The 22,151-nt window shown below is 32.3% G+C and overlaps 1 protein-coding gene across 1 annotated transcript; it reads right to left on the bottom strand.

Annotated features, from left to right (window-relative positions):
- Positions 1–4,959: 4,959 nt before the first annotated feature.
- On the bottom strand, positions 4,960–5,759 carry LOC149200587 (uncharacterized). Its single transcript, XM_089400994.1, has one exon. The coding sequence runs from the start codon at positions 5,746–5,748 to the stop codon at positions 4,960–4,962; it is 789 nt and encodes a 262-aa protein (XP_089257120.1). The 5' UTR covers positions 5,749–5,759.
- Positions 5,760–22,151: the final 16,392 nt, after the last annotated feature.

Here is a 22,151-nt window from a genome sequence, read left to right as displayed (position 1 = left end):
TTATCGCTATCTGGGATTGGATATATTTATATATCATTCCAATGTCACAATATTAAACTCTAACACTAAACGAAATATTATAAACCCTAACATTATAAAACTAATATTATAAACCATAACATTATAAACCCAATATTAAACCCTTATTTTAAACCCAATATTACATTATAATATTAAACCTAATATACTAAACCTCAATATTTAAATTCAATTATTATAAACTCCAATATAAAAATAAATTTATTATAAACCGTAACATTAAACTCTCATATTAAACCCTAATTTTATAATGTCGCAATGCGATGTTAAATAAATTGCAATGTAATGTAACATTGTGCTAATTATTGTCACATTGATTGTCACTTTGGCACAATGCTTGTCACAATGTGACAATGGATAGAGTTATATACCATTCAAGTGTCACAATATTAAACCCTAATATTATAAAAGAAAATGGTATAAACTCAATATTATAAATCCAATATTACAAACCCTCACACTAAATCCTAATTTCATAATGTCTTAATGTGCTATTGAATAAATTACAATATAATATAACATTGCGATAATTGTAATGTAATTGTTATAAATTTGTTTTAATACTAAGGTTTTTAAATATTAATGCTTATAATATTAGACTTATAATATTTGATTTTATAACATTAGAAGTTAATATATTGTGCTTAACATTGGATTTATAATATAAGATCTATATTATTAAATTCAATGTTAAGATAATATTACATAGTTAAAAAAATTAATCACGTTGATTTTATTTTAAATTATTATTAGTTATAAAAAAATTAATATGTAAATTTAAGAGATATATATTTTCTATTTTGAATTTAATTAAAAAATATGAAATTATATATATATATATATATATATATGTTATTACATAAATTAATTATACTTTTTATTTTTAATTAAAAAATATAATCATAAATTTATTATATTTTAAATCAATTTAAATTTTATTTAAATTTTTAATATAAATATAATTTTTTAATTTTTCTAATATTATAATATTAAATTTGTTAATCTTTCATTTAAAATAATAACTATGCATACATCGCCAAGGAAAATAGGATCAAAATAATAACTATGCATACATCGCCAAGGAAAATAGGATCAAACTGAACAGAAGGCGACACCAACCATTGAAAGAGGAGATCTATATGAAACACCTACATCCTCGAAATCAATTTGAGTAGTTGCTTTGGCCATCAGAGTTATGTAGCCACAAATGTTATAATCAGGAAGGAATTCATGTCTCCAATTCTGCAATATAACCAAGAAAACAAAATCAGAATCATATAAATCCTTAGTGGCTTCCTGCTGAGCTTCTTGCATTTCTGTTTCAGACTAAATCGCCATGAAAGTTTAGTTTATTCAAGTCGTACATGAGACCAGCAGCTCCCGTGTTACAAAACGGGTGATGCAAATTGCAAAAAGAGGTGATCCCGTCTTTAAAATGGGTGATGCAAGGTGCAAAAAGAGGTGATCCCGTCTTTAAAGATCCCGCAATGTATAGAATCCTGTAAAACAAAAGAAAAAGGTGCCTATCAAAGTTAAAACAACTCTATGAGTCTACCTTGTTAAAAGTCCCGTAAATTCTAAAACAAAGTTAAGTTTAACCTTGATGATGGATAGATTTGTTGGACTACTCGGCGGATGTGACGTAGAAGAAGCTAACGTCATAGGGGATGTGGATCCGGAGAAGACGATACAGGGAAACCATGGGATCTTTCCAGAACGAAGATATGCCTGCACGGCTTGCTTTAATGGTTGGAATGGTTTTAGTTTTGAGCATGACCAGAGCTAAAGTATAGAATTAAATGTAATAATATAAACAATGTGCTAGGATATGCCCAATAATATAATTAAGTGTTTTACATGTTAATATTCGTAACAAACTTGGTTACTCAAAACCATAAAAATTAAATGTTTTAAACATTTAATTTTATGGTTTTAAACATTAATTTTTTAAGGTTTTGAACATTGAATTTTGCTCTATTACATTGTTACTATATATTGTAAACATATTTAGTGACCATCGTAATTAAAGATTAATAAAATATTATATTTATATTTTAATCATTATTAATAAAAACATTTGTATTGATAAAAAATATTTACTTTATAACATGGTTTTGATCCGAGTAAAATAATGTATATAACATGGTTTTATAGGAGTAAAATAATGTATAACATAGTTTTATAGGAGTAAAATAATGTATTATAAAGTTAATGTTTATAATAGCTTGTTTTTAATTATCAATTTATTTAGTTGTGAGAATCATTATAGTTTTCTCTACTGTCAAGTTTCATTGATGATATATTGAGTTAGTTATAGAGAATAATATTTCATATAACCACAAAAAATAACAATAATGCATTACTATAAAAAATGCACATTTTTATACAATTTTTCTATATAAAATAAATTCATCTAAATTGATATTATCTCAAAAAAATTAACTATAAATTTAGATTAATAATTAGATGTAAAATTCTTATAAACATTTCTAGATCTACATTAATAGTGTTATGATAAAATTATAAACCTAATATTATAAACTAAACCCTTATTAGTAGAAAGGAATATTATAAACCTAATAATATAAACTCAATATTATAAATGCTAATATTATAAACAGTGAACTACATATAAACCCTATTCATAATAGTTATTTACATAGTCAACCAACTAGATAACTAGAGTAAAAGGAATATTATAAACCTAATATTATAAACTAAATATTAAACCTAATATTATAAATGTTAATATTATAAATAGTGAACTACATATAAACCCCATTCATAATAATTATTTAGAGAGTCAACACACTAGATAACCATAGTGAAACTTTGATAGTCAATGTTTAAATAATTGACCATAATCTAGTTTGGCCAAACCATGTTTTCCATATTTAACAATGGTCAACATGGTGAGACAGTAAAACATAGCCAACTTTTCTACCATGATCATTGACAACCATAGTCAACCATCATGGACTATGATCACCATCCTTAACTATGATCTGCCACCATGGTAAACCATTATCAATATAATAATATAATATTGAGTTTATAATATAACATTTCTAGATCTACATTAATAGTGTTATGATAAAATTATAAACCTAATATTATAAACTAAACCCTTATTAGTAGAAAGGAATATTATAAACCTAATAATATAAACTCAATATTATAAATGCTAATATTATAAACAGTGAACTACATATAAACCCTATTCATAATAGTTATTTACATAGTCAACCAACTAGATAACTAGAGTAAAAGGAATATTATAAACCTAATATTATAAACTAAATATTAAACCTAATATTATAAATGTTAATATTATAAATAGTGAACTACATATAAACCCCATTCATAATAATTATTTAGAGAGTCAACACACTAGATAACCATAGTGAAACTTTGATAGTCAATGTTTAAATAATTGACCATAATCTAGTTTGGCCAAACCATGTTTTCCATATTTAACAATGGTCAACATGGTGAGACAGTAAAACATAGCCAACTTTTCTACCATGATCATTGACAACCATAGTCAACCATCATGGACTATGATCACCATCCTTAACTATGATCTGCCACCATGGTAAACCATTATCAATATAATAATATAATATTGAGTTTATAATATAAGATTTATAATATTGAGTGAATTAAATATTAGTAAAATTTCTCAAATCCTAACAATTCAGGAACATATTGCTAATTAAACACAAAACAGGTCTCTGCACAATCATTCATGCTGAATCACTATGATTAACTATGATTAATCACCCTGCTAAACCATTGTCAATATAATATTATAATATTGGATAAATTAAATATCGATAAAATTTCTCAAATCCCATGAACATATTGCTAATTAAACACAAAACGGCTGACTGCACAATATAATCATTTATACTAAATGAATATGGAAGAGCAATGGTGGATTCCTCTATTCTACTCTCTTATTATGTACTCTCTTATTAAAACATAAGCTTCGCACCATATATATATGATTATAGTATTTCAATGCAAAGCCATATTTTTATACAAAGACTCGAGGGATACCAAAATGGCGTTTGTTGGTTTGTTTGATTTTGATTTTTAAAGAATGCCCACTCAAAACAGTTTGCCAAAGATGTATCAATTTTAAGTGGGCCTCCCGGAGCAGGTTACACTTGGGGTAACCGTAGCGCTGCCAACTAGAGAATAGAGTAGATATCCAAAACAAAGCTTTACAAAAATGTAATACAAATGGCTTAGAATTGCCGGATTATAATTTTTTGACCAAAGTTTACAATGCATAGCTTCTTTAAATTCAACGATGGAAAACTCCTTTTTTCTCCAGCTTATAATATTTTCATTTTCTATTAGGTTTATAAAATATTTGCAGATTTTGTAATGAATAAAAGTAGAATTTACTAATATAAATTAAATTTATAGATTTGCTCTTACAAATATTTTTGGAGAGAAAATTGTAATCTTTTAAAATACATATCTAAATTGGATCAAGAACCAAAAAAAATTTAAAAATAAATATATATTTTAAAATTGGTAATATTTTTTTGAAAAAGTCTCCGCAAAGAAAAAATCCTGATTTTTGAAATAGCTTATCATATAATTCACTACAGAAACTTCTCATTAAACACGCATAAACACGCAATAACTTATCATATTAATATTCTTCCGATATCATTAAACACGCATTTTTATTACTCTAAAACAAAATATTACATAAAATTTTATTACATAATAAGTGACAACCTAAAACCTAAAATAACGAACAGAACCCTAGAATTGATGACCATCTCATGGAGGCGGTCATTGCAATTTTAATTTATTGTTCATTTCATTACCACCCTTTACAAACATAACCCTAAAATTGATGACCAGATCAGAGATCTGGCCATGGCAATTTGAAAATACTTATGAGTCATCGTTGAGAACAGAGTGGACACAATTACAACAGCATTTAACGATGCCCTTAGCGAACCAGTTAACGAAGGGCTTAACGATTACTTTTACTAAAGCTGGTCGGCAACAGCATTTAGCGAACGGCTTGACTATTCCGTTAGTGACCGAAGCTGATTTGCTGCGGCTGACAGATGCAACTGTGTAAATACCAAGCATGTCTTTTTTGGCACAACTCACATCCACGTGAACGTTACACTCCACCTGCTCGCACCCATATCTCCAATTGCCGGAATCGATGTGACTATGGCAGGCGCTACAAGTCTGTGGTTTCCCCTTTAAATCACCCATCACAAGTTTCAGTTTGTGATTTGCGTGGCCACCGAAGTCGAGTATTGTAGGGAGGGCCATACACAAGGGATGAAGCCTTAAGTTATGCGTATCACTTTCGAACACATAGCCTTTCACCACATCCCAGCATGCGTTACAGCGATCCCCTCGAAGCCATTTGGGACGAAAGTTTAAGGTAACATCGCTGCGAGAGGGGTGTTGGAGGGCATCGGGAACGGTGGCGCAAACCTCATGCAGAGTGAAGTCGTGGCAGGATGAGGATGAATCGTTAAGCTTACACTTGTAACCAATGTTGGCCCCAAATTCTTTACATCCGCTGCATTTGTAGGCCGGAAGGCCCTCCAACCGCAGCAGCTCATGGGCATGGCGGGTAGCGTTGAACAATACCGCCTGCGCTCTTTCTGTCTGTCCAATATCATCTCCGGCTGTTGGATTTGTATTCGACTCCGCCATGAAGGAGGCACAGGCACAATAAAGACAGGCCAAACTTCTCTAAAGCAAACCGCAGACGAAAATGAGAGTGAACTCGCTGGGCCAGAATTAACCCTGTATTAATAGGAGGTGGGAGGACGACTAAAATTCCAGGCTTCATCTGGTGCCGCTAATAAAGAAAGGTTAGGTAATAAAGAGGTAGACTTTTAAATTCAGCCACGCAAGAAATGTGATGACTTGGTGCACTTATTCTCATTTTAATGGGTAGTCAATTATATTGGAATCATGGGCAGGTTCAGATGTCTCAGAGTCCAAGGCTCACATGTCACATCAATTCAGCACGATGGAATATTCGGACTAGACTACTTCCGAAATTTCCACATAACTCAAGACCAGCAGTAATCTTAGCAGTACAGCTAGACATCAAACCAATTATCATTTAATTTTATTAATTAATATCTTGTTACAAATTTCGAATCCACACAACTCCAGACCAGCAGTACAGCTATAATCTAATATTATAATATATATGTTGTAAATTACAGTAGCTAGACATCAAACCAATTATTATTTAATTTTATTAATTAATATTTTGTCACAAATTTCAAAACGCAATTGGGAAGAAATGGTGATGAAATCTGAATGGTGGATTGCAGCCACAGCCACTACCATGTCTTAAAACCACGAAGTAGGTGAGCTGAAGCAAAGAAAATAAATTGAAAAAACGTACTTCAATTTTCTAAATTTTTAAATGTAATAAAAAATAATAATAATATATTTTAATTAAAAATATTAAATAATAATATAAATTATAACATTAGTAGAGATGGAAAATTAACTGAGCAATAATGAAATTATTTAAAATTGTGGTTCATATTCTCACTACCGATTATGAGTAAGAAGATAACTCTTATCTCTTATTCACAAGATAGGAATTCTGATTCTCCTACGTCTTTTTTCCTTATTTTGGTTTTATTAAATTTGTAACCATTTTATGATTTGAGGGTGTTAATGGTTAGTTTTAAGGTAACATGTTGTTTTTACTTTATAATTCATCAATTCTATGAAGTGTATTAATGTTCATTGTGCATATTAGAAAGATTCTATTATATTGTAGTTATTGCACATGTATTTTCATAATTTTTATGAATTCTTATGTTTTTTTATATTACATGTTCAAAATAAATAAATTAGGAAAGACATTTGAATCTAAAGATGTTTCCCAAGGATCGACTTAGCACATAGAGAAAACAACTTTAGAAAATCCTTGTTTTCAAAAGGGGACATTTTGTTCCATTGTTGCTCATGTGAAACATTGAATCAAATTTTTTCTAAATTTCTCTAAAATTTAGTAGGAATTTATTGAAATCACAAGCTTGATGGGTAATCCTGTGCAATGGAAGTGCCTTAGGGAAGTGCCCTAGAGTTTTCGAGGGTGCTGAATCCATATATACAGTAAAAAAAAACTAGTTTAAATAACACAAATCAAGATTTCACCTCAAATTTTTCCACCAGATTCGGACAACAAAAAGTTCAAAAAGTTGCACTAAAGATAACTCAATAATAATTCCATCATGATTTTTCTCAATAAAAAAAACTTTAATTCAGAAAGTTCAAAAAGTCGCACGAAAGATAACTCCATAATAAGTCCATAATGATTTTTCTCAACAAAAAAAACTTTAATTTCAAATATTCACCAGGTAGGATTTCAAAATCTGAAAATATCTACTACAAAATTTTGGAATTCTAACAAAATGTTTTTTTAATGTATAAATCAGTATGTTCAAAATCCTCTTTGATAAATACAATTTTTTTTAAAGTTTAGTGGTTTTTTTAATGATGTTTTAGTTAAAAATATACTTGAAATATATTCAGTGAGTTTAGTGAATTGTTCTATATAATATTTTAATATTTTTTGTCTATTTTTTTAACATATTGAAAAAAATATTATAATTCAGTTGTGAAACTCAAATTGGATACTAGTAGCTATCCATAATGCAAGTTGACTCATCTTGGTTATTCAAGAAAAACCACGCCTTGGAATTACCCTACTAATAGTGTGAGTCTAGGTTTAACTAAAAGGAAAATTATCAACAGTTCCAATTTATAAACACAATTCTTTTATAAAATTTGTAAGAAGTGTGTATATTTGAATTTAGGCTTTTGTGATCCATATTATGAAAAGAAAGAAAACTTTCTGTAAAAATCACATCATCAAAGTAAAACTCTGATGATGTGATTTTTACTATTTAACTATTATTGTCGTTTATGTTTTACTCCATCCATCACCAACAAGGTGTGTTACTTAAACACATACTTATAATACGTTAAGTGGGTTAAGCATTCAAGTAAACCAAAATCTAATTTATTAATTGTACATTTTGACCATTAGAATGAAACAAATCCAAAACATCACTAGAAACTATTTATTAATTTATTAAAATTAATAAATGTAGAAATGATGTTGAATAACTCAATTGTAAACATGATAATAATGTAGATATATTTCCTTGGAAACATTTTTAACAAAAGCATCAAGAAATGGCATTTGTTTGGCTCTTTTATGCTTTAGGGATTATTACAAATAGAAACTATAAACTTATAGATAACAATTTTGGGTATTTTTATTCCTAGGCTTCACATTCTTAGTCTTTCTTTATTTTCTTTTGTGCCATTAATATTGCAAGATTTCAATTTTCCATGGGTAAATCTATTTAGTCCCATTTTCACCTTTGACTGATTTGCTTCTCATTGATGCAACTTGAGGTGCATGTGAGTGGACCATGCCAATTGAAGAGAGCTAGGCTTCACATTCTTAGTCTTTCTCTATTTTCTTTTGTGCCATTATTATTGCAAGATTTCAATTTTCCATGGGTAAATCTATTTAGTCCCATTTTCACCTTTGATTGATTTTCTTCTCATTGATGCAACTTGAGGTGCATGTGTGCGGACCATGCCAATTGAAGAGAGCTCCCGAGTGAATTTGAATATCCACACACATAGAAAGAAAAACATATTTTCATTAAAGTACCAATTAAGATACTTACAACTTGAAGAAAATCACCTATAGCCTAAGGACACACAACCACGAAAAATGGATCTAAGACGATTCAACAAAGGTTATTACCTAATCTCCTTAAATACATGTCTACAAAACTAAGTGAACAATAAGCATCTAGTCTAATAGAGACTTTATATCAAATAATGTCATTCATATATATATATATATATATGCCCACAACACAACAAATGTGGCTTGTTTTGAAATGTTTTGTTCATCATGTGATCTCATCAGACGCTCGATCTTAGTATGATTGAATTCTCATAGGTGTCACCTAGAATGGACAAGGGGAAGAAAACATATATATTTCATACTCATTAGAAGGAATGTCGTTCAATAACTCACAATTCATTCATTTGATCAAGGTAAGTTGGATTAGAATCCAAGTCCAAATAGTTTCCTTGAAATCCAATGAATATGCATCTATCTCTTATGCAAACATCATTAAAATTCCCACTTGAATGAAACAAACAATCAATCCATGAGTGTGTTAGTGCATCATCTAACCTACGTAGATGAAAGAACAAAACCTCTTCCTTGTCATGATAAATTTGGACCACAATCTTACTTGTTGTCACTTGCTCTCCTTGAGTGTATTAGCCACCCACCTTTATTGGATGGTTTGGGCCAGAGGCCTGTCATAGTGTCATCGACTCACCACTCATTTATGAAAGTTATCCTACGTCACCATGTCACCTGTGGAACAGTGGAAGTGTCACTTCGACTACAATCTGCACTAGATATCGAGTGTCTCAACATATCACTTAAAAGATTTGAAAGTTTGGCTCATGACGAACGACATCTACCACCATTTATGAAATACTAAAACACTTTTAATATATTGTAATTTCTTGACTATAAACTCTTTGAGGTGGACCCCCACACTTATTCCATGTGATTATAATCATGAAGAGGATGTAGAGGATAGCCCATCTTATAGTTTTACTTTGTTGGTCATCTTATATGTCCCATAATATCTCATATATACAATTGCTATGGCATGTCTAAGTCAAACACATTTGATTTCAGAACTATGGAGATTTTATTATGAGTGTTCCATACAATTTCAAACCAAAATTGAGAATTCAATAAGTCATTTTTGTGTTATTGTCATTTTGTTTTCTTTCTTATGATGGATATGTGTTTTTAATGAAACATTTATTGATGAAGGGTTAATTTATTATCAAAACATCACCCTTGAAGGGAATTTTTTTTAAACATAATATTTCTTAAAATCAGCATAAAAACCTAAAACTTAAAAAAAAAATAAAAAATTGTATATTAAGTAAAGGGGAATCCAAATTCCAAACTTAAATGCTAGTATCCATGCGACAACACCACAAACTTAATTTTCTGTGAGAAAATGTTTGATGTTTACGCTGCATTGACTTACACAACACGTCACCATATACATGCATCCTAAGATAGAGGAAACCCAAAACGCGGTCGGCGTAAGTGCTGCTTATCCATGGGACAGCGATTCCTAAATCCAACACTATAGAAAATTTATTGCGCCTGACATGCGCCGGAGATAGCCCCTTGTAACACGCCGTTTTTTTTTTTTTTCCTATAGTCATCCGGGCGCGTGTTATATATGCCTATCTCCGACGCATGTCAGGGCGTAATAAATTTTCTATAGTGTTGGATTTAGGAATCGCCTCCATAGGACAGCCCAGTGCCCCACAAACTTAATTTTTTGTTAGAAAATGTTTGATGTTTACACGTGGCCGTGAACGCTCAATCATTATTACGAGTCATTGACTTTTCGTAAGATACCCTGCTTTGAACGACGTCATTGGTTAATACGTCATTTCTGTGATGTATGAAAATGATGGTGATTTTCTTACACAATGCCTTTAAAGCATGTAGGTTAAACAATTGGAATAATTGTTTTTTTGAGTTACGTTAAATAATTATTATTGAAATAATTGAGGAGATAGGGTTTTCATCTTAAATAAAAGTATTTGATATGCAAAAAATACGATGTGTTAATTAGATTTTAATTTTAAAACTAAATACATAATTAAATAATTCTTATTAATGAAAATTTAATAAAAAAATATATAACTATAAAATTATATTAAAAAATAATATTATAAATAATAATAATAAATTCGTTTGTATTTGTTAATGATGGATTAAACACAATAACTAACATTAGACTATGGAAAATGTAAAATTTAGATTTAAAAGGAAATTTAAAAAACATTAATTTTTTTTAAAACATTAATATGTTAATATATATTTAAATTTACATCTATACAATATATTATAAAGTTATCTAAAATGATGTTACATATGTATTAAAATTTTTAAAAACATCAAAATGTTAATGTCAATTGACATACACACATACATATATAGTATAAAATTTTAAAAGGATAACAAAGTTAATGGATGGTTAATAACTAACAATAAGTAGGACACAACAAGAGGCTACTTAAAAAGGTTTTATATCATATTCAACACTTGTATTGATTTTGGGGTCTGAATTTATAATATAACAGTTGAGTCATTCTAGATCTAGATTTCATTGACAACTCATCAATCGATGATTACAAATTCTTATCAAAGATAGGTTTACAACTCATATATATGTAGTATCAAACTTTTTTATTATTTAGCAACTCATAGTCTAACATTTCATCTCTCAATTACAAGTTTGAATGATTGTAATAATAAATTTTGTCACCCTCAATATAAAACTACTGACCTAAGATTCTATGAAGATTTGCTCGAAAAATCGCCAATAACTACACGTGTATAACTGAACAACTACCCAGTTAGAACATTCCCAATCTTTCTGATTATCATCCCAATAGTTATTTGATTGATTCTGAGGATACCAGTTGCTATGCTGCAATTCTCTAATGTTGCTTAAATTTTGGTTTTGCTAGATCTTTGAATCTTGAAGTCTTCCTATCTTATGTTTTCCCTTAGCAAGTGCAAGGTTAGAAGTTTGTTGAAGGGATCCAAGCTAGAGCTTTGAATTCTTTTTATGGTAGTTTTTTTGCTTGACCATGAACCATCTTCAATTCATTTGGTGGATTTTGGTTGACCGCTAACCATCTTCCATTGAGATTTGTAATTTATGGCTTATCATTAACTATTTTGAATTGAACAATGTGGTGGTTTTTGTAACACCCTCCTCCCATATCTACCCAAGTAACCGACCAATCGGGGTAAACATGTGACGAGAGGCTATTATGATTGCATTAAAGCTCCTAAGTCACATTAAGGAAGTGAAATCAATGGAAACACAACATACAAACCTTCCATATCAGTTATAGGACCCTTAAGAACCATGCCAACACTTCAAGCAACTTTCCCCTGGGTCCTACTAATTTTTTTTATCACTTGAACTCTGGACGCTCTCATGCTATGGGCATGCCGGAGTCCAGGGACCTCTCGACAATATCATAGGCCTGGATGCTAGCGTCAAGGGACCAATTTGTCCAGTTTTGTGCCAACGTCCCTGGGATTTGAGTCACTTTTTCTAGCCCAGAGCCCAGGTCACTGCCCAGAATGGAATGACATCTTAAGAGCAGTAAAATAACAAGGAAACAATTATGCAAAAGCAATTAGTTAAACAAGCCCTTAACCAAACCCCTACTAGCCATGACAAGCATTTTGTCAAAAATATCCTAAACATGTAATCTACAGGTGTAAAAAACAGAAGCAAGCATAGGGATCTCATACTTATCTGAGAATCGCTAAGAACCGTTGTTAACTCATGTCATTTGTTGCATTATCATCTATTAGGTCATAGATACATTGTCCATTCATTTACAAGTAAAAACAACCATAAAATCCACATCTAAACCAGTACATTTACACATGAAAAGCAAGGGAATGAATTTCTCATTAATGAATGTAGAAACCAACCAAAGATGGGACTAACATGTTCCACCCAACCGTAGATTGGCTGAGCTAAATCTGTCTTCAATGGCTCAGTCAATCACCCCCATGCCATATTCCAAGCATGAATGCGGGACTCATAACCAACCGAAAGAACCAAACAAGCATGGATCCTACCGAAGTTCTTCCACCTACACCATGAGGAATTTGAGTGTCTCCTAGTCTCTCAAGCTTTACCGTAATCCACAGTCTGTTCTAGGGATCACTAGGCCCTACATCGAGACCTACTCTCCAAGATTTACAATACATCCCATCTTGAGACTACTATGTCCAATGGAGATAAACCCACCTCTTGGATTTACCATATATCCTACCATTCACCGGTAAGGATTCCTAGGCACACAATCCCAACTTTACCGCAACCCATAATATGGCTCAGGGGTTACTAGGCTAGTGGGTTTACCGTGATCCACAGGTCGGTTCAGGGACCATTACGCCATGTGTTTGTAATTTCAAAGATCCACCCCACTCAGCTTTGAATCCATCTGACAATCTAGCTCAACTGAAATATGAAAACCCATCTCATCAAGGCTATCAAGGAATGACGAGCCTAGGCTGAAAACATTGTCACCACTGGAAAAACCCATGCCATTACAGAAAAAGCCACATGCAACACCATGCATTCCAAATCTAGCAAGGAAATCACGAATGCAAATCAATACATGAAAATAATCCTGTTGTAGTTGCTTGATCTTGCTCTTCATTTCTTGCTCCTTCCTTTCTCTTTCCTTATTTTCCTTTCTTGATTCAATGCCGAAGTGCTCCAAGAAACCTCTAAGTGTCCAAGAGTGAGAGAGAGAGAGTGAATAATCAGAGATCTCCAAAGCTGAACTCGAAAAAGGTTACCCACTAATCCTCAGAAGCCTTTTTATTAATGAGGTCTTTATTTTCTTCATTTTCCTCCTCACGTGCAACCTGTGACCTTTCACCTTCCTTTTCATAAATAAATATGCCAAAATGCCTTTTTCCCTTTTAATGCCTTTGCCAATTTCCTTAGCCATAATAAACCGAAATGAAAACCCATATGAGGATGTCCTACCCAACATTTAGTTTGGAATACGTGTCCCATCAACTGTGGTATTATATTTTTTTACATGGAGTTTTAACCAGGGTTGTTACAGTGTTAAATGACCACTAACCAATTTGATTTGATTGATGTTGTGGTTTCTATTTTACCATTATCTTCACTTGAATAATATAGTGGCTTTGGGTTTATCTCTAACCATATTCACTACATCAATTTATTGCATCTTCAATACATCAATTTACTCTATCCCTAAAGGTGTAGGAGAGGTGTTTTCAATCATTATGTCCCCCATTGAGGTGTGGTGTGGTGAGTACCATTTTTTACTTTACAAAACATATGGAATTGGATCCAAGTCATGCCCAAAATTATATTGAGTAATTTATGGGTAATCTTTTAATTTTATTGTTTATTCTTTCTTATGTGTTTTTACCTCTGTCTTGGATAGGTGATGAGACATAATATAGCTTGTTTACCTCCCGATTCTATCTTCAAGAATTTATTCGTTCACAGTGGATTGTTCTCCTAATTAGTTACTCACTTCTAAACATCTAGATATTAGTGCTTTTTCAAGGAGATGTTCATTGAAGCTCAGTTCAACAATTTTAAATTGAAGATGAAAAAAAGTTATTGGTACAATTCTTTAGACTTGTTGGGGAGGGGGGAGGATATCTTAGACTATGAATCCCTAGACAATCACAAATTCTGAGACCACATAAAATATGAACTTTAAATCTCATCTTTAATGAGTTATTACTATGTTCCACTTAAGATTTGTCAGTGAAATCTAGATGCAGAATGCTCCAATTGATTTATTATAAGTTCAGATCATATGATCAATATAATGAGTTGAATATGAAAAAATGAGTTTTCCATGTTAATAACTAACCGCGGGAGACAAGAAAATGGTGTAAATTCTTTTATTCTATATTTAAGTCACTATATTGACATTAGGATCTAAATTTACGGTACATCAATTGAATCATTCTATTTGTATATATCGCTCACAAATTCTCAATAAATCAAAACATTATATCAAAAATAAGGTTTACAACTTATATATATATATATATAATTTCTAACTGTGTGAAAGAATAAGGACTCATAGTGTCACATTAAACAAACAAAACTATATATATTTCATAGGATTGATTAATTTTTTGAATAAGAAATAAGATTAAAAAAATAAATTATTAAAATTAGTTATTGTGATGGAAAACTGATTAAATGCATTCTATAAACATTATCTATAATATTAAATAATGAAATATATAGCGTCAATCATCACTTCCGGGGCTTGCACCCGGTAACCAGGACTTCCCGGGAGGTCACCCATCCCAGATCTCCTCTGGCTCAAGCGCGCTTAACTGTGGAGTTTTCCCCACAATCAAGCCCACTTAGCTTGCTACCCCATTTACAAACCTTAGCAAGTATTGTGCCTCATGAACCATTCAAGTAGAGATCCCTTCACTCTTTTTGAATTTAAGTATAGGGGGTTTACGCAGTGCATTATATTAGATATCATTTTTGGGATTCAACTGCGTCAAGTAAGTCATTCACGTATGACCATTTCCATGAGAGGTAGTCGTAAGTGACTAATTTCTCATGATTTGAATAGTTCACTTAGCACTCATTACATCAGGTGATGCTCACAGGGGTGAAGAAGTGGGATTGAAACTGGTGAAACAAATCACATAGCGTCAATCATCACTTACCAGGTGCAAGCCCCGGAAGTGATGATTGACGCTATGTGATTTATTTCACCAGTTTCAATCCCACTTCTTCACCCCTGTGAGCATCACCCGATGTAATGAGTGCTAAGTGAACTATTCAAATCATGAGAAATTAGTCACTTATGACTACCTCTCATGGAAATGGTCATACGTGAATGACTTACTTGACGCAGTTGAATCCCAAAAATGATATCTAATATAATGCACTGTGTAAACCCCCTATACTTAAATTCAAAAATGAAATATAAATCACTATAATAATAAGAAATATATTTGCATTATGTTATTAATGTGAAATACAATAAAATAATACTAATAATATAATATAATTTGGTGAGTGAGAAAATGTTATAAAAGATAATGTTTAGAATTTTTAATTTTTTTTAGTGTGTTATGCATTTATGTTGCTATATTATAAAATTTATCAATAAATATTATATATAGGAAGAAAATTTTTTATAAATAAAATTAATGTAAATTTTGTTTTACAACATAAAAAATAGACATCTAATTTCTATAAAAAGGTTATTAACTTTTAATGACATCCATATTGATTTATCAAATTGTATTAGTAATAAGGATGAAGGTTATTAACATAGTACATCAACACTACTTTATCTAATTTTAAAAAGATATAGACATTCATCTTAATTAATAAAAAATCTTTAAAATTATGAATGGAAATGAAAAAGTTAATAGGGAATATCAAATTTTAAAACATAAGAATTCATAAGAAATATGAATATCTATAAATAATTACCTAATAAAATCTCTATAATATTTTGTGTTACTTTCAAGGTACACAATAAACGTTAACATAATTCATAAATTCCAATAATTATGATAAAATTTTTCTAAAAAGGAAAAGAAAATGGATGAATAGTAAACTAAAAACAATATCCTAAAAATTATAATATAAATTTATATAAAAATTAATAATTAGCACCTTCTAATCATAAAATTGTTACAAATTTGAAGAAAAATGATATAGAACATTAATTTTAAAAATACAAAATAAAAACTATAAACTAAAATTTTACATAATTGCATTATATCTTAAATTAATTTTCTCTCTCTGCCAAATTAATTTAAAATGTTATAATGATATATAATTATAATTATAATTTATTATTGTTAATTACTATATTTATTATTATTATTATTTATTATATTTTAAATTAATTATTATTTTTATTTTTAATTAATCTATATTATTATTTTTTATTGATTAAATTGTTATAATTGTTATTTATATTTATTATTTTTAATTAATATATGTTATTATTATCTTAAGAAATTATATATTTAGGAAATAGGAATAGGTAGTTTAATTTACTTACTTTGCTTTAGTAAAACTATGTCATGGTTGTAAGACAATGTTGTGAAAATATGGGGAGAGAAAAAATAGTAAAAACTAGAGAAAATGAGTAAAAATAGAAAAAAAATTGGAAAATATATTTTTTTAAATATTAAAGCATCTACAACATAAAATAAATACATGTATGTATAAAATGTGTAATATCATTTTTAATGCTACATCACACATAATATATATATACAAAGTGTAACATCATTTTTAGTGCTACATCAAACACATAATAGTGAATTATGTCCATGTCCATGTCATTAAGTCCTAAGTTCCAAATCAACGTCCAAATATCAACAAAAAAAAATATAATAATATATCTCATACCATGATTCCAAATACCAATTTTTCTTGCTTGGATACTAAAATTTTCAGTTGTTTTTCTCCTCTTCTTCCCTAATAATCGCCTTCCTCTCCCATTGTTCTCCTCTTCTGCCCTACTATTCGCTTTTCTCTCCTCTCTGCTCTCAAACTAGTCCACTGTCTGCTAAAAATGACAAATAAAAACCATAAATTCGCTTTTAAAACGCGCTGTCCAGGACTCACACGATGTTCGCAACACTGCTGTAAGATATGGTAGGGTGTGGCTGCAATCAGTCATTCAGATTTCGTCACCATTTCTTCTCCTTCATTGGTATTAGAAATTTGACAATTGCGTTTTGAAATGTGTGATAAAATATTAATTAATAAAATTAAATAATAATTGATTTGATGTCTCTCTCCTCTAATTTAAAACATATATAATATAAATATTAGATTCTAGGTGTACTTATAAATATTAGATTATAGCTGTACTTAGCTGGTCTTGAGTTGTGCGGAGATTTTGGAAGTAGTATAGTAGGAATATTCAATGGTGCTGAATTGAATGTGATTTGTTGCCCTTGAAATTAATCATCTGTCCGTAGCCGCCCATGATTCTGATTGAGTTGACTGCATCTTAAAATGAGACTCTAAGTGCGCCCAAGTCGGATGCGGGTGCCGCAAGTCTCTCCCGACATCACATTTCTTTAGTGGCTAAATTTAAAAGTCTACTTGTCCATTCTTCTTTCCTTGCGGCACCAGAAGAATCCTGGAAATTTAGTCATCTTCCCACCCCCTCTAGATAAAGCCAATGCACGGCTAATTCTGGCTCAACAACTTCACTCTCATTTTTGTCTGCATTTTGTTTGACAAAAAATTGGCCTGTCTTTATTGCATCTGCGCCTCCTTCATGGCGGAGTCGAAACCAAAACCAACAGCCGGAGATAATATTGAACCGATGGAGGGAGGACAGGCAGGCTATATTGTTTAACGCTACCCACCATGCCCATGAGCTGTTTCGCTTGGAGGGCCTTCCGGCATACAAATGTAGCGGATGTAAAGAATATGGGGGCGACATTGGTTACAAGTGTAAACTTAACGATTCATCCTCATCGTGCTGCGACTTTACTCTGCATTAGGTTTGTGCCACCCTTCCCGATGGCCTCCAACACCACCTTCACAGCGATGTTACCTTAAATTTTAGTCCCAAGTGGCTTCGAGGGCATCGTTGTAATGCCTGCTGGGATGTGGTGAAAGGCTATGTGTTCGAATCTGAGACGAAAAACTCAAGGCTTCATCCCTTGTGTATGAGCACGCAAATCACAGACTGAAACTTGTGAGGGGTGATTTAAAGGGGAAACCATATGGGGTAGTCTGCCGAGGCTGAGGAATTGGAATTGTCTGGTGAAAAGTGGTTGGAATTTGGATAAAAAATTTAAAAAAATCTTCTAGAGTCAGTGTTTGAATCATATTTTTGATGGTGGAAATGGATTCAGCACCATCAAAAACATCTAAAACACCTAAAATTTTGAAGTTTAATAACTATAACTTGAATTTATAAAAGTCTTTGTCAATTTTTCTTAAAATATAGGAGGAATTTCCATAATTTACCCCCCTGAAAACCTCTGGGTAGTTAGACTACCACATATACTTGTAGCTCCTGCCATAGTCACATCGATTCGTCAGTTGGAGATATGGGTGCGAGCAGGTGGAGTGTAACGTCCACGTGGATGTGAGCTGCGCCAAAAAAGACATGCTTGGTATTCACACAGTTGCACCTATCAGCCACAGCAGATCAGCTACGGTCACTAACGTAATCGTTGTTGGAAATTTCTGTTTATTTCAAATAAATAAAAAAAATAGCACAGAGAACAACGCTCTGTTTCTATTACAGGATTTTTTATTAGAAAACAACAGAAAATAAAACTGTTACAAAATAGTCTTCCTCTACAGAGGGATTACATTAGGAACGCTCCAGTTCCAAAAACCAATTTCATTATCTTAGAAAATTAAAAGTTCAGCACTGCTGTGCGTTGCAGAAAAAAAAAAAAAAACACTTTCTCTAATTCTACACACTGCTGTATCTACCCTTGCATTTTTTTTTTTATATATATAGAACAACACAAAAATATCTTTTTTTTATATATATATATAGAACAACACAAAAATATCTTACAATATGTGTTGCTTGTGCCCATACTTCCGTAAAATAGAAAATAATAAAATTAAAAATTTCACCTACATTTACCAACCGTAGTAAATATCATTAATTACACGGCTGAAAATATCTTATCGGAATTTAATGCATGGCTTATCACAACATCGCACCATCGCATCGGTGGATAAGGAGCAAAGGTCTTAACGCGCAGAAGTTTAAGATTTGCGATCTGCGATCTGCGATCGCATCGCAAATATCGCATCGCAGACAACACAGGGATGCAGCGAAGGGTGACAAGGGAAAGTGCGATATGCGATCAGATCGCATCGCAGGGAAAGTCCAATCGCTGTTTTCTGAATAAGCTGGGTCGCTGTTCAACTGTCAGCTTCCGGTAGCTTGAAATTATCATTCCAACACTCCCCTTTAATTTCAACTGTTGGGTTTTTTTGCATACCCAGGCATGTCCTGAAATGATCGAAACTTTTCTTTTCCAATGGTTTTGTCAAGATGTCAACAAACTGATCCTCTGTTCTGCAGTGCTGCAAAACAATCTCACCATTATTAACCAATTCACGTATGAAGTGAAATTTGGTGTCTATGTGCTTTGTTCTTTTATGAAAAAAAGAATTTTTAGACAATGCTATTGCCGAGCTATTGTCACAGTAAATGGTTGTGCCCTTTTCCTGTTCATGACACAAATCTCTGAGAACTCTTCTCAGCCACACTGCTTGGCAAGCTGCTGTTGTTGCTGCCACATATTCTGCCTCTACTGTTGACAAAGACACAACAGGTTGCTTCTTGGAAGCCCATGAGATGGCTCCCGATCCCATATGAAACACATATCCCGATGTGCTTTTCCTATCATCAACACTTCCAGCCCAATCACTGTTAGTGTAACCTATCAACATGAAACTTTCAGAAGAGGAGTGTAAAATACCAAACCCCTTCGTTCCATTCACATACCTTAGAATCCTCTTGGCTGCCTGCCATTGATTCTCTTTCGGTCTTTCCATAAATCTGGAGATTAAACTCACAGCGTGCATAATGTCCGGCCTAGTTGCAGTCAAGTACATAAGGCTGCCAACTATGCTCTTGTATAGTTTTGGATCAAAATATTTGTTGCTATCTTCTTTGGTCAATTTCAACCCCACTACTATTGGAGTCACAGCTGCTTTGTTGTTCTGCATGTTAAATCTCTTCAATACTGCTTCTACATATTTATCTTGAGAAATGAAAACACCATTTTCACTTTGGTCTACTTCAATTCCAAGAAAATATCTTAAGAAACCCAAGTGAGTCATTTCAAATTCACTTTTCATGACTGCTTTAAAATCAGCAATGAGATAAGCATCATTGCTAGTAAAAATCAAATCATCTACATATAAAACAACAATAAGAATCTTATCGTCATTATCCTTTATGTAGAGTGTGGGTTCACCATCACACTTATCAAACCCATTCTCAATTAGATAAGCATCTATTCTGCTGTACCATGCTCTTGGAGCTTGCTTCAGCCCATAAAGAGCCTTCTTCAGTTTGCAGACTTTATGCTCTTGGCCTTCAACTTCATAGCCTGGAGGTTGTTCAACATAAACCTCTTCTTTTAACACCCCATTCAGGAATGCAGATTTAACATCCATCTGATAAATCTTCCATTTGTGTTGTGTTGCAATAAACAACACTGTTCTAATTGTTTCCATCCTTGCTACTGGTGCAAATGTTTCATCATAGTCTTTGCCTTGTCGCTGCTTGTAGCCTTTCACAACAAGTCTTGCTTTGTGCCTGTCAATCTTGCCTTCAGCATTGCTTTTGGTCTTATAGACCCACTTAACTCCAATGGCATCTTTGCCTTCAGGGAGGTCCACTAACTCCCATGTTTTACTCTTCTCAATTGCACCAATTTCTTCATTCATTGCTTCAATCCATTTATCTTCATTTACAGCATCTTCAAAATGGACTGGGTCATCAACATGACAATATAAAGTGAATAATGAATTTAGACCGGTATTGTTACTTACCTCTCCTTGTTCATAAATCTCATTCAGATTTCTGAATCTTGGTCTTCTTGGTGTGTTTGGAGTTCCATCCGAACTTGAGGGTATTTCTGATCCCTGTGATGTGCTTGGAGAAGCACTTCCTTGACTTCTCAAGGCTGTTCGAATTTCAGCTTGTGGTGTGGTTTGTTGTACTTGTTGTGGTGGAGGAGGAGCCACCAATGAAGGATTATTTGCTGTTGTCCCTTCCTCTTCTTCTTCGTGAGACACAATTGTCTTCACATTCACTGTCTTCTCTAAGCTTCCATCCCAAGCTTCATCTTCAATGAACTGCACATCTCTACTTACTATTAATTTCTTGGTGGATGGATTATAGAGTTTGTATGCTTTTAACTCATCACAATAGCCAATAAAGACACACTTCTCCCCCTTACTATCAAGCTTTTGCCTTAGCTGATCCGGTACATGTGCATATGCTACACAACCGAATACTCTCATGTGAGTGACAGTTTGCTTTTGACCACTCCATGCTTCTTCTGGTATTTTGTTCATGACGGCTTTAGTTGGGCATCTATTCAAGATGTAAACTGCGCAAGTGACAACTTCTGCCCAATACTCATGCGGCAAGTGCTTTGCCTTTAGCATACTTCTGACCATGTCAAGAATGGTCCTATTCTTCCTTTCGGCAACACCGTTTTGCTGAGGTGTATACCTCGCGGTGAACTGCTTTTGTATGCCATTCTCTCTGCAAAAATGCAGAAAGTCTTTGGAGATGTACTCTCCTCCTCTATCTGTTCTGAGCACTTTGATACAATGCCCACACTGCTTCTCAACAACAGTTTTGAAGTGGCGAAATTTCTCAAACACTTC

The sequence above is a fragment of the Pinus tabuliformis genome, chromosome 2_1 (genome assembly GCF_031772625.1).
Source record: "Pinus tabuliformis cultivar Carrire ecotype Pingquan chromosome 2_1, CPIR1, whole genome shotgun sequence".
Classification (NCBI taxonomy): domain Eukaryota; kingdom Viridiplantae; phylum Streptophyta; class Pinopsida; order Pinales; family Pinaceae; genus Pinus; species Pinus tabuliformis.
This window is presented reverse-complemented; position numbering and strand designations above follow the sequence as displayed.

Excerpts from the sequence above, each read along its gene's own strand:
- LOC149200587 (XM_089400994.1), bottom strand. The coding sequence starts at position 5,748 with ATGGCGGAGTCGAATACAAATCCAACAGCCGGAGATGATATTGGACAG.